The 13,852-nt window shown below is 43.2% G+C and overlaps 1 protein-coding gene across 1 annotated transcript in view; it reads right to left on the reverse strand.

Moving 5' to 3' along the window:
* Window positions 1-369: 369 nt before the first annotated feature.
* Window positions 370-13,852, reverse strand: part of LOC141105354 (uncharacterized) — an 86,796-nt gene continuing 73,313 nt past the window's right edge. The window contains exons 5-6 of the mRNA XM_073595217.1: window positions 5,178-5,300; window positions 370-1,095 (exon numbers count right to left, since the gene is read on the reverse strand). Of these exons, the coding sequence (XP_073451318.1) occupies window positions 865-1,095; window positions 5,178-5,300 (354 nt within the window). The 3' untranslated portion in view covers window positions 370-864. The remainder of the gene's footprint in view (window positions 1,096-5,177; window positions 5,301-13,852) is intronic.

Below are 13,852 nucleotides of genomic sequence, written 5' to 3' on the forward strand. Positions count from 1 at the left end.
GATACTACTTTAAATACATTTTATAAAAGACAAGCAGTGTACAGTCTGAATTTGATCTGATATCAGCCTATTACACACCCTGAACAACACAGTTCAAACTTGGGTAGGGAAAAGTAGCAAAAATATCCAATAAGTTATGCTGCAGTGCTCATGTGCTAACAAGGAATGTGCTGATAGGAGGAGCGAGCAGAGGCACAAAGAAATGAGCTCATCAGTCTGTTGCTTTTCTTTTCACTGTCCAGTCACCGGCTAGGGGAGGGACCAGACTTATCTGCAGCATAGAAAGATCAGGTCTCCCATCCCACCAGACTGAACTGTACTGTGTAATTCTCAAGAGCAGATAGACAGAAATACAAACCCTTTAACAGCTCCCAAAAATGTATTTTATTGGTGGATTTAGCTACTTGCCTGGCGATCAGCTTTATTTATTACAGGTACTTATATAGCACCATCAATTTACACAGCACTTTACATATACATTGTACATTCACATCAGTCCCTGGCCTCAAGAAGTTTACAATCTACATATTAGGGCCAATTGACCTACCAGCATGTCTTTAGAGTGTGGAACGACACTGGAGGAAACCCACGGAGGCACAGGGAAAATATGCAAACTCCCTGCAGGTGGCGCAATGGCTGGGATTTGAACCAATGATCCTAGTGCTACCAGGTGCAAGTTCTTATCACTTATCCACTGTGCTGTCCCAGGTTGCCTGCAGATAAATCATCAGGAGAAGGAGCAGACAGGGATTGAAACACACTTTTTTGTCTCTGCATCGCAAGAAGTGTTTCCTGTTGGCCAGCTAAAGCTGCGATGAATCACCTCTCCAGGTTTCATCTTCCAAAAGTCAGCATCTAGGTGCATCACTGCGAGTAAGGTGGTGGAGGATCTGCTGTTGGAGAAAACACTGGGGGCTGAGAATATTCTGGGAGATGGTTGTACATTGGTAGTCCTGTGGATTCTGGAGGGTTTGCTGGTGAATGTGGGAACACCAATGATTGGGAGATTGCTGGCAGTTGAGGAAGAGTTGATGACACTTCGGAATAAGCTGGTGGATCAGGCGAAATAACAACAAGGTTCTGGGCTGTGGTTGCCTGAAAGGAGAGCATTCATAATAAAATTAAATTGTTTATCTTGTGTTAAGATGTTTCACAAATACCCAACATTTAATAAGTGCTTCTAAATACCGATGTCTCAATGTTTTGTAGGAGTTGGAGAGTTAAACCAATGGACAGTTTGTTCTATTTTTATTGGTGTGATCTAGTCAGGGCTTTTTTCAGCTGGAACTTGGTGAAACTCAGTTCCACCATCTCTGTCTCAGGCCCTCTTCTCCCTGCTGACCACTATTACTTGAAAACACAAAAGTCCGGCTTCTATACTTACAAGTGACAGCTTGTTCCTCAATTGCTCCCACAGATCAGATCTCCTGAGTGGCTCCTACTGAGTGAAGGATGGGGAAAAGGGAGATGCAGGTACACGGGGTGCAGTGCAAATGCCAACATCACCACTGAATGATCTCCCAGCAAGTGAGAGAGGTGGAACCAACTACAGTATGTGGGGAGGTACTAGAGCTGTCTGGGTGCTTCAGCTTAATAAAGCAACAAAAATAAGACATGTGGAAGATGGTGTAGCTTTTAAGGAGATGGAGAGAAGATGGGGGCAGTAGAGGGGGGTTGCATGCAGAGGTCAGAGCTGAAGAGGGGTTAACGTGAGATGTGGATGGGGGATGCAGAGGTAAGCAGCTGTGGAAGAAGGCTGAATTCTGCACTCTGTGTGTAGCAAACCGCTAAACTCTGCACTCTGTATGCAGTGCACCCCTGAACTCTGCACTATTTACGTAGCCCACCCTGAACTCTGCAGTCTGTGTGTAACCCCCTCCCTGAACTCTGCACTCTGTACATAATGCACTCCTGGTATTTAATGACCCTGTTAAGACCCTCCCACTGTTAGTGAAATTCGACCACACCCACTATTTGATGTGGTTTGGAGGGTGTGTGTAAGGGACGGGGTGGTCGTGATTGAGTTCCTGTACCCATTTTCTGAGAAAAAAAGCCCTGGATCTAGTCAATGAGTTCCCATGTCTGCAGAATTTGTATTTATAAGTTCACCTTTTGTGACATGTTACACCCAGTGGCGGCTGGTGAAGTTTTAGGATGGGGGGTGCCAGACCCCGCCCTTCCTTGTTGACCCCTCCCACTTGGTGAAAATGGGCGTGGTTTAAGCGAAATTGTGGGCGTGGCTCTAAGGTGGTGTGGTTAGCGTCTGAGATGAACGAGGGATGGAGGGAGAGGGATGGAGGACAGCAGGCCCAGATCCCGGCACCATGGTTGTTATGGTGTCAGGATGATTGAAGCGCATTATTTCTATTATTACATTGTAATATAAAATTAAATCATTCAACTCACCATAATGCAGAATCAGTGGGAGCCCTGAGCGTGTCACTAGCCACGTCGCCTGCCACTAGATGCCATCAAGTGTCCCCAGCGTCCGTCCTTACATCAGGTTTCCGCAGCGGAGTCCCTCCTTACATGCAGCCTGTGTCCCATTAAATGCAGCCTGCGTCACATCAAATGCAGCCTGTGTCTCACCAAATGCAGCCTGCGTCCCACCAAATGCAGCCTCTGTCCCCCCAAATGCAGCCTGTGTCCCACCAAATGCAGCCTGTGTCCCACCAAATGCAGCATCTGTCCCCCCAAATGCAGATTCTGTCCCCCCTAATGCAGCATCTGTCCCCCCTAGTGCAGCATCTACCCCCCCAAATGCAGACTTTGTTCCCCCCAATGCAGCATCTGTCCCCCTAGTGCAGTGCAGCATCTGTCCCCCCTAGTGCAGCATCTGTCCCCCAAATGCAGCCTGCCTGTGTTACAATAAATGCAGCCTCTGTTACTTCAAACCCCTCCACCCCGTTCTCTGCACAGCGGTACTTACCTTGCTGTTGTCCTCTCCTGCGGTGTCTCCTTCCACTGGCAGCGGCGATGGAGCGGCATACTTCCTGTTTCCTCTCTCGGGCGCAATGGGAGAGAGAATCAGGAAGTGACATCACACTCAGATGTCAATCAAATCTGAATTGGCGAGTAGCTTCCGCCCGGCGCCTGTAGTATATATTACTATAGGCGCAGGGTGGAAGCTACTCGGCGCTTCATAAAGCGCCGCAGGGCGGGCTAAACGCTGGAAATGAAGCGCCACGTCTGCAATCTCGTGATTGCATAGACGTGGCGCTTCCCATAAGTGCACTGTGTCCGGCGTCGCACTGTGTCCGGCGTCCGAACACAGTGCACTTAAGGAACTTTTTTGGGATTTTTTTTTAAAGGGCCAGTTTAAAAAAATTTTTTTTGCATTTATTTATTTATTTTGTTTGTGGCTGCCTGGAGGGGGAGCGGCGCCCATGCGCCCCCTATGGATGGGCCGCCACTGGTTACACCCATATTAAGGATGTAATATGTTACAGATGCAATGGCCCCCGCTCCCCCCGTTCTGACAGCTAGCAGGGGATCTTCTCCCTCCTGTTAGCGGTCACAGTCTGCAAAAAAAACGCTCCACCTGCCCAGCCGTGTCATCCATTCACAGTGTTCTGTGAATGGAAAAACTACAAGATCTGGTAGCCTTTGTGGCTGTCGGCTTGTAGTTCGCTGTTGAGCACTATGGTAGTTCATTAAGTCTTCCAAATTCAGCTCTGAAGAAGAGGGGACACCCTTGAAACACATCACTTTTTTTTTTGGACTCATTCCACGATTGTTACTGGCCAGCGGATCGAGGATCTGGTTGACCTTATGTTTTTCCATTTTTTTTTTTTATTCTTTTGTCAGTATGTTTTATAAATTTTTTAATTAATAAATTATCGCAAAGGTAATGTGCTAGGTTGGTGCGCCCTCTGTTCCTTTTCCTTTCTTTGCAGAATATAACCATTTACTGCTGGTGTGGTTATATTGATGGCCAAAGATTATACTGTATGTTATAATAGTGAATGATAGGCTGTACCATTATTATGGACTCTAGAGTATTATAGACCAGTGGTTTACATCCTATGAAGTAAAGGAGGGGGGCTCACATCATTTTTAGTGTACATAATGTTAGAAAGAAGCAGAAAGGTAAAGATTGTCAGAGACCATGGACATGCTACAAGTTTGGTTGGATACTGGGGACATGTTACATGAGGCTAGTAGAAATCCCTGCTATTACCCCTCTACAAATTAGTGCCCCTGTTCTATCTGACGTTCCGACCAAAAAATACTTACTACGCATACGCTATGCGTTCCAACATGCATTCCACGGCACACTGTCCTTACACACACTTCTCCACTTCACTACCAACAGAGCCCATCAGAATGTTCGACAACAGCGACAGCGGACATCTTACTACACCCAGCTACTTCCTGAATTTCAGAGTAATTTTAGCAATAAAGTGAGCGTATATAAAGAAATATAGTATATTGACATGTGTGAGGCTGTTTCGTTTCATTTTGAAAGCCTAAAAGTTTAGCGCTGAGCAGTGCGGAGTGTACCAACATGGCCTCCACGACTTTCCTAGTGCTGGTAGCTGCTATATACCTGGTAGCTGAGGTGGGATGTACCTGACCTGCTGACGGTGTCATGAGAACTTAGGAGATTTCCCCTTAAAAATGTTTTGGAATGTACTCCAGAAAAGGGAAAAGGAAGCCTAACTCATAGTAAATCTCTTCGGTGTCACCAGGACAAGAAGTGAAAAGAAAATATTCCCAACTAAGGACACAAACCGCAATAGAAACCTGAGCGGCGACATAACCTATCCCCATTCTAACAAGAACTAAAAAATCATTTTTTGCTGAAGTTGTCTGAATGTGCCTTTTTTTGCTTCCTGTGTGTGAAATCACTGGTGTTCCTGCCAGTCCCTCTGCTTTCCTGTTAAAAACTGACCACACTAAGCAGTAGAGCACACCGTGGTCAGTTCCCTCCCTGCACAGCCTTTCACTGGGAGGATCAGTGTGCTGCTGCTTCTCCTCCCCCAGCTCTTATGTACCTAAGAACAGAGGGAATGTGAACACTTATAAAAAAGGGGAAAAAAAGGGATTTATAATTTTTTTTATATCTATACACAAATGTTTGCCTTTCATTTCAGTTTTAAACTGAATGGGTTGTTTTACAGGGTTATTGTTTACAATCACTTTCATGCATTTATCTTCAGCTCCACAGCTCTTACCTGTGATTGATTCCTTGAAATACATTGCAGAGATCGGTTGCTGTATATAACTAGACATCCAGATGAAACCAGCTGCACTAAATTTGTTACTAGTAGAAAGTTGATAATAGCGAGAGTTCCCATCTGAAAACAGAAAGTAAGTAAACGTGTACTTCATTAGCTCTAGCAACAATATATATGTTGTGTTTAGCATATTACTTTTATCTTAATCTTAAAAATATAAAGTTTAATTTTCTTTACCTTCCTAAATGAAGAATGTGGTTTAGCCAACGAGGCCTACCATAAATTGTAGAAATAATTCTATATGGTGTACACAACATTCCTTCTTTTTTTTGTGTAAGAAATATGCAGAAAAGTGTATACAGCGGTGGCGGCCACTCCATTAGGGGCGCAGGGGCGCCGCCCCCCTAATCCATGCGCCCGGCCCCTAATCTACATGTAGTTCTCCAGACGCATGGATTTCAATGTTTTTGTTTTTTTTTTTAAGCACATGATTAGAGCCGAAGGCTCTAATTGGCTTAAAAAAAGGGTGGTCTCGGGGCGCAGAGCACTGCTTCCTGAGCCCACCCAGTTGTGTGACATTAGCGAATTAATATTTGCTAATGTCTTCCTGCTTCTCCTCCCAGATATTCAGGAAGCGGGTCCTGAGACCCGATTGGCCGGGAGTCTTAGGAGTCTTAGGAGGCTAAGCAGAAACACAGATCTCTGTTTTCCCCCAGTCAAAGCATTCCCCCCACAGTTAGAAAGCACCCCATAGAGACACACTTAACCCTTTGATCGCCCCTGATGTTAACCCCTTCCCTGCCAGTGTCATTAGTACAGTGACACCTTTTTTTTTTTAGCACTGATCACTGTATTGGTGTCACTGGTCCCCAACTAGTGTCAAAAGTGTCCGGTGTTCGATTTGTCCGCCGCAATGTCGCAATCCTGCTAAAAATTGCTGATCACCTCCATTACTGGTAAAAAAAAAAAAAAATTATAAAAATTCCAAAAATCTATCCAAAAGTTTGTAAACGCTATAACTTTTGCGCAAATCAATCAATATAAGCTTATTGGTTTTTTTTTTACCAAAAATATGTTGCAGAATACATATTGGTCTAAATGGATGAATACATTTTTATTTTTTTTACATTTTTTTTATTAGGTACAGTATCTCACAAAAGTGAGTACACCCCTTACATTTTTGTAAATATTTTATTATATCTTTTCATGTTACAACACTAAAGAAATTACACTTTGCTACAATGTAAAGTAGTGAGTGTACAGCTTGTATAACTGTAAATTTACTCTCCCCTCAAAACAGCTCAACACACAGCCATAAACCACTGGCAACAAAAGTGAGTACACCTCTAAGTGAAAATGTCCAAATTGGGTCCAATTAGAAATTTTCCCTCCCCGGTGTCATGTGACTCATTAGTGTTAGAAGGTCTCAGGTGTGAATGGGGAGCAGGTTTGTTAAATTTGGTGTTAACGCTCTCACTCTCTCATACTGGTCACTGGGAGTTCAACATGGCACCTCATGGCAAAGAACTCTCTAAAGATCTGGAAAAAAATTGTTGCTCTACATAAATTTGGCCTAGGCTATAAGAAGATTGCCAAGACTCTGAAGCTGCAGCACGGTGGCCAAGACCATACAGCGGTTTAACAGGCCTCGCAATGGTTGACCAAAGAAGTTGAGTGCACGTGCTCAGCGGCATATCCAGATGTTGTCTTTGGGAAATAGACCTATGAGTGTTACCAGCATTGCTGCAGAGGTTGAAGGGGTGGGGGGGTCAGCCTATCAGTGCTCAGACCATATGCCGCACAATACATCAAATTGGTCTGCATGGCTGTCATCCCAGAAGGAAACCTCTTCTAAGATGATGCACAAGAAAGCCCTCAAATAGTTTGCTGAAGACAAGCAGACTAAGGACATGGATTACTGGAACCATGTCCTGTGGTCTGATGAAACTGAGATAAACTTATTTGGTTCAGATGGTGTCAAGCGTGTGTGGCGGCAACCAGGTGAGGAGTACAAAGACAAGTGTTTTGCCTACAGTCAAGCATGGTGGTGGGAGTGTCATGGTGCCGGGCTGCACGAGTGCTGCTGGCACTGGGGAGTTACAATTCATTGAGGGAACCATGAATGCTAACATGTACTGTGACATACTGAGGCAGAGCATGATCCCTTCCCTTTGGAGACTGGGCCGCAGGGCAGTATTGCAACATAACGGCCCCAATTACACCTCCAAGACAACCACTGCCTTGTTAAAGAAGCTGAGGGTTAAGGTGATGTCTCCAAGCATGTCTCCAGACCTAAACCCTATTGAGCATCTGTGGGGCATCCTCAAACGGAAGGTGGAGGAGCGCAAGGTCTCTAACATCCACCAGCTCTGTTATGTCATCATGGAGGAGTGGAAGAGGACTCCAGTGGCAACCTGTGAAGCTCTGGTGAACTCCATGCCCAAGAGGGTTAAGGCAGTGCTGGGAAATAATGGGGGCCACACAAAATATTGACACTTTGGGCCCAATTTGGACATTTTCACTTAAGGGTGTACTCACTTTTGTTGCCAGCGGTTTAGACATTAATGGCTGTGTGTTGAGTTATTTTGAGGGGACAGCAAATTTACACTGTTATACAAGCTGTACACTCACTACTTTACATTGTAGCAAAGTGTAATTTCTTCAGTGTTGTCACATGAAAAGATATAAAATATTTACAAAAATGTGAGGGGTGTACTCACTTTCTTGAGATACTGTATGTTTTATAGCATAAAGTAAAAAATATTGTTTTTTTTTTTTAAATTGTCAGTCTTTTTTTGTTTATAAAGCAAAAAATAAAAACCACAAAGGTGATCAAATACCACCAAAAGAAAGTTCTATTTGTTGGAAAAAAGGACATTAAATGTATTTTTCTACAGCGTCGCACGACTGCGCAATTGTCAAGTAAAATAACGCAGTGCCGTATCACAAAAAATGGCCTGGTCATGCAGGAGGGTAAACCTTCCGGGGCTGAAGTGGTTAAACCTCATTTCTCCCATAGTTGTCCAAGTAAACAGTGCATTGAGGTCTGCTTGTAAATTGGAGACATCTTGTAAGTATTTTATTCTGCTATTTGGTGTCATCTGCAAACACACTTTTAATCCGAACCTCTTTACCATTTATATATAGGTTAAAAAGTTAGGGTCCCAACACTGAACCTTGGGGTAGACCACTAAACACCACTAATAACTATTCAGGCCTTTACAGTGGACAATGGGGCTCTGTTTATGCCCCAAAGTAAAGAGATTTAACCTCCACATACTTCACAGTAGGATCTGTAAAATGTGGAATAAACTCCCTCAAGAACTAGTTTTGGTCAACTCAGATTATTTAAAAAAAGAGCCTAAATGCACAATATATAACTGGATACTAATATTTATAGGTAATAACACCAGAGATTCTTGATCCAGGGAATATCTGATTACCTTCTTGGCGATCAGGAAGAAAGTTTTTTCCTTTGCTGGAGCAAATTGGATCATGCCTCACAGGATTTTTTTGCCTGTCTCTGGCTCAATTGTGGGTAAAAGTTTGTGTATATGGAGGTTTTGCATTATTTATTTTAGTTTGTGACTATGTGACCCTAGATCATTCAAAGAATGAATTTATTACTTTCGGAATATGGTCTTTCAGTCAGTTTAATACCCATTTACAAATTTAATTTTCTAAGCCTGTAGACTTTAAAGTGTAAAAAACATTCCCCTCTGGGTGATCTATGTACATTACAAGGATTTTGACAAACTTTGTTGCAGATTCCTACCTTTTGTTATTCTGAAGAAATCACTGTTCCTCTGTGCCCATGTGCGGAGTGAGTCTAATGGGAGTGGTTTCAAAATTATCAACCCACTGCTGTACCTGCAAAGCTCTAGTAAGGAAAATTTCAGGGCCTGCATCCCTTTAGATGTGATTTCCTATTGGGAGTATCTTACAAAAATGAAATTTTTGTTGCAGGGATGCCTGAAATATGATTTGTATCTTAGTGCAGACTTCTGGGAAAAGCAGTGAGCCAATCACACAAGCAGGAAATAACATATCCGGGGGCATGTTCTGTACAGAACACCACCTGGTAGCCATTATTTCACTGCATTTCACTGCAGATTAAAAAGGAAAGGTATTTTTTAATAACATTCATTTACAATATGACTTGTGTCCCAATTGTATACGCTATATTATTTTTAATTTTTTTCCAATTTTTTTTCCCACTTTTGCAAAGTCATATTATTATATTCACATCCTCTCCTTTTGTCTATGTTTTTGTTTATTTCCTCATAAAAAGAAAGCATATTAGTTTATAATATTGTTTTCTAGTTAAAACTCCTCTGTGTTTTTATTATCTGAAGCCAGGTGCTTGGCGAAGAATGAGAGTGAGAGAAACAATGGTTGCAGCTGCTCTCTGTAGCTGCTGCCCTGCGGTGCTGGACTGGTTAACAGCTATATGAGTGAGAGGAGGGAGCTGCTGGGCAGGAAGAGGTTATAGTGTTTGTAACCCTAAAAAAAAGAAAAAGAAAAAGAGAGCTCCTGTTTCCTTATAGCAGGTTAAACCGCACAGTGCTTGTGCTGCCTAACCTGTTCCTTTCTAGCTATAAAAATCCTGGTTGATCATGCCTGTTCCTGTGTCCCCCTATGTAAACTGACCACAGTAATCATGGCTGCTGATCCATGATTACCGTGGTCAGTTTACACTCTCCTCTCTCCATCTCCCTGCCTGTCAGCTCCTGTGTGTGCGAGCCACCCCTCCCCTCCTGCCGCTATTAATAGCTGGCAGTAAAGATTACTGACATCCCTTCTGTTGTATGCAGCCATCCTACACTGTGTAAAACGATGCCTCTAAATACCTTATCTTCAATCTTTTCTGGGCGGTCACATGACCTCCGGCCACTCTCCTCCTCCATCTAAGGGCTACAATGGGAGGGGCTGAGCTGCCAGCACAGTGATCACATAACCATGCCAGAGGGGGATTGCGGCCCCTCCTGCTGTACCCCTTTAGATCGGAGGATGAGAGTAGCCAGAGGTCACGTGACCAGCCAGAAAAGATTGGAGATAAGGTATTCAGAGACATCGTTTTACACTAACATTTACACAGTGTAGAATGGCTGCATAAAACAGAGGGGCTAGCAGTGATTTATTTTTTTTACTGTACAACCACTTTAATAGACTGAGTCAGGCAACATTGTACTGTGAGAACTGTAGTCCTGAGGAGAGAGACTCTACTGTAATCAAGAGCTTTTGAACTACATTCCCCAGAGTGAGAAAGATCTGCAATCTCCCAGGTTGTACAGGACACAGCTTCCTCATGCCATGAGGGAGACCGGCAAGTACACATCGGTCAGAGTCACCTGGGTGCAGAGCAGGGAGTGGACTAATCGCTATGTGTGACCAGATAATAAGCTGCAATATCGCTTGGATTGGCGAGCTGCTGCTTGGGGGATTTATTATCGGCTGCTAGAAAGAGAGAGAATGGGCCCTTTAGGAACTGACCATATAACCATCTAGTACCCTTTTTGCTGCCCCCCAGGCTTGACTGGGGCAATGACCATGTGCACCAATGGTATAACTGGGCTCTAGGGATTTAGGACTAAAGACTGCCTCTTTACAGATGCTACACAGAGACCCTTACCTGTTGTTTATGCTAAGAGGTACCTCTCAGGGAACACTGCACCATATCCTAGCCATTCTGCTAGACTAGTTATAGTATTAATGGACCCCCAGCTTTTCGGTCTGGGGGTCAGATAGGCTTAGATCTAGTAGGGAATGGTGGGTCAAAAGGGTCAGGTATGGATTTCCCTAACGTGGTTCTCAAAAATTCGAGATGTTCACCAAACCCAGAATGAAAGAGGCAACCAATAGTAAAGTACTGTAAGGCTAATGTTTATTGCACATAAGTGGAAATGTACTTACAGGACAAAGGTAAAAAACAAGCATGTAAAATGCAAGGATTCTTTCCAGTAATGCTGTAAGGGGATGGTGAAACGCATTGATGCAATTTCCGGTTTCGAATCCTAACAACGTCACTTCTGCTTGCTGTGGAATGGATGCTGGTTACGGCCTTCCCGGAAAAAATCCTTGCATTTTACATGCCCGTTTTTTACCTTTGTCCTGTAAGTACATTTCCATTTCTGCACAATAAACATCAGCCTTACAGTACTTCACTATTAGTTACCTCTTTTGTTCTGGGTTTGGTGAACATCCCGAATTTTTGAGAACCACAATGGGGAGATCCATACCAGACCCTTGTGACCCATCATTCCCTACCAGATGTAAGCCTATCTGACCCCCAGACTGAAAAGCTGGGGGTCCATTACTTTTGGTGAGTAGGGATACAGGAGGGGTGTGTGTCACATCACGGAGTGAGTTTTATTTGGAGCACATCAGTACTTCTAAGAAGATTGGAGCACAAGAGCTCTTTATTATATTGGGACGTTATTTGCAATACAGTTTTTTATTGGATGTTTTTGGACTTTACATTTGATGTTACCATTTGCATTTTTTGCACAGTTGCAAGCGCTGTATTTATTTATGTTTTCAAGTGATTATCACCTTGTGTACAGCAGCTGCAATTTTTTCACATTCACTTTTGACCATAGCATGAGTTCATATATAATTTGTTCACTAGTTATAGTATTATTATTCACATTGCAGTTAAAGCAGAGACCCACCCATAAGGGGAAGTTCTACTTTAAGCACCCCCCCCCCCCTTTTCTATGCCACATTTAATATGTAATTTTTTTTTGGGGGGGGGGGGGTGAATACCTAGTTTTGACAGGTACTCGCTCCCACTTTTGCTCGGATCGCCTTCTCTCCCCCTCCCCTCCTTGCAATCTTCTGGGACATGTCACAGGTCCCAGGAGATTGCCCGACCATTCAGGAGGCACAATGCGACTTGTGCATACGCATTGCATGCGCGGCTATGAAGCCGCAAGCTGTCACAGCCAGGGGCCCACAGTTGTAATGTTAGCACCGGGGAAAGGAGAGAAGAGGGAGAGAATTGAGGGTTTGGGCTGCCACATCTCTGGATCCTGGGACAGGTGAGTGTGTGTTTATTAAAAGTCAGCAACTACACTTTAATGCTTATATGCACTGTTAATTGCTGACTTTGTTGAGTTATGTGTTGATTGCAGTCTAGTCACACAGAACTCTATTCTAACTTACTTTGGCATAATGATTATACTGCCTTGTAGACTGTGTCTGAACCTACATTCTGTACGTTCATTAATGCTCAGCCACCATTTATTGTACCCTATACGAATACATTGAGTTAATTTACCACTAAACAGTCTTGTTTCTAATTTCCTGACACAGGACTAATTCACAGTCAAGTTAAAGGTATCCACACTTGTGTTCCTATAAGTGCTTAGAGTAACTTTTACTCAACCAGGTGTTTCAGAGGGGCTGGGGTTGTTTTTGGAGTTGAAGAGCAAAACAGAGAATCCAAATTACAAGGTGGCTCCCTTGGGGGTAGCGCTATATATTAAACTCTCAAATATCTTCCTGACTATTGAAGTTAAACTAATGGGTCTCTAGTTACTTGGTAAAGACTTTGATCTTTTTTAGATGCATGCACCACACTGGGCTTGAAAATACCAGAACTAAACTCTTTGAGGATACGTGGGTGTATGCCATTTGGTCCAGGTGCCTTATTCATCTTTATTTTGTTTAAATGTTTCTGGATCATATCAATTTTGAGCCATAGTAGTTCTTTTGGGCCTATGCCAATACTATCCATTATAGACTCACAATATATATTTTTTGGAGCCAAATAAGGTATGTAATAAAATTGTTTTGTCTTTGACCCCAGTCACCAATTGGGTTGGGCCGAATGGACCCCCTGTTCGGTTTGCACCAGAACTTTCAAACACCACAAAAGTTCAGACCCAAATAACGAACCCCATTAAAGTCAATGGGACCCGAACGTCAAAAATCAAAAGTGCCTATTTTGAAGGCTTATATGCAAGTAATTGGGCATACAATGGTTATAGGGGTCCAGGTCCTGCCCTGGGGGACATGTATCAATAAAAAAAAAAGTTTGTGAAAAACTTCATTTTTAAATAAGCAGGTATTTTATGATTTTTAAAGTGAAAGCCTAAAATGAAAAATCCACTCCAATTTAGTGCCTAGGGGGTCCCCTTAGTCTACCAGTAAAGTGGTCCATACCATGTCTAGAATCTGCTACAGCAATAATTGCATTTATAAAGCCAAAAAAATGGCAAGCTGCCTTTATTTTGCTCAGCAACAGATGGAGAGCCAGTATGTAAGATGAGGCCACAATGTAGTGCACTGGGAACAAGATTAGAGATTTTTTGGATACATTTTGGTGTCACTTTGACTTTGTATAGAACAGGTGCGTAAAAATTGGTCTTTGGGTGTCGGTGGCACCTTCCCACCGTAAACCTATAAAGGTACTCTTGATGAAAACAAGAAGTGGAGTTACTGTAAAAAAATGCAATGATATGCACCTGTCAAACAGGTGCAGAAAAATTGGTCTTAGGGTGTCGGTGGCGCCTTCCCACCGTAACCCTATAGAGGTACTCTTGATGAAAGCAAGAATTGGCCTTGCTGTAAAAAATGGCAATGTTATGCACCTGTCAAACAGGTGCAGAAAAATTACTCTTTGGGTGTCGGCGGCACCTTCCCACTATAACCCTATAGAGGTGCTCTTG

The sequence above is a fragment of the Aquarana catesbeiana genome, linkage group LG08, assembly GCF_042186555.1.
Source record: "Aquarana catesbeiana isolate 2022-GZ linkage group LG08, ASM4218655v1, whole genome shotgun sequence".
Classification (NCBI taxonomy): Eukaryota; Metazoa; Chordata; class Amphibia; order Anura; family Ranidae; genus Aquarana; species Aquarana catesbeiana.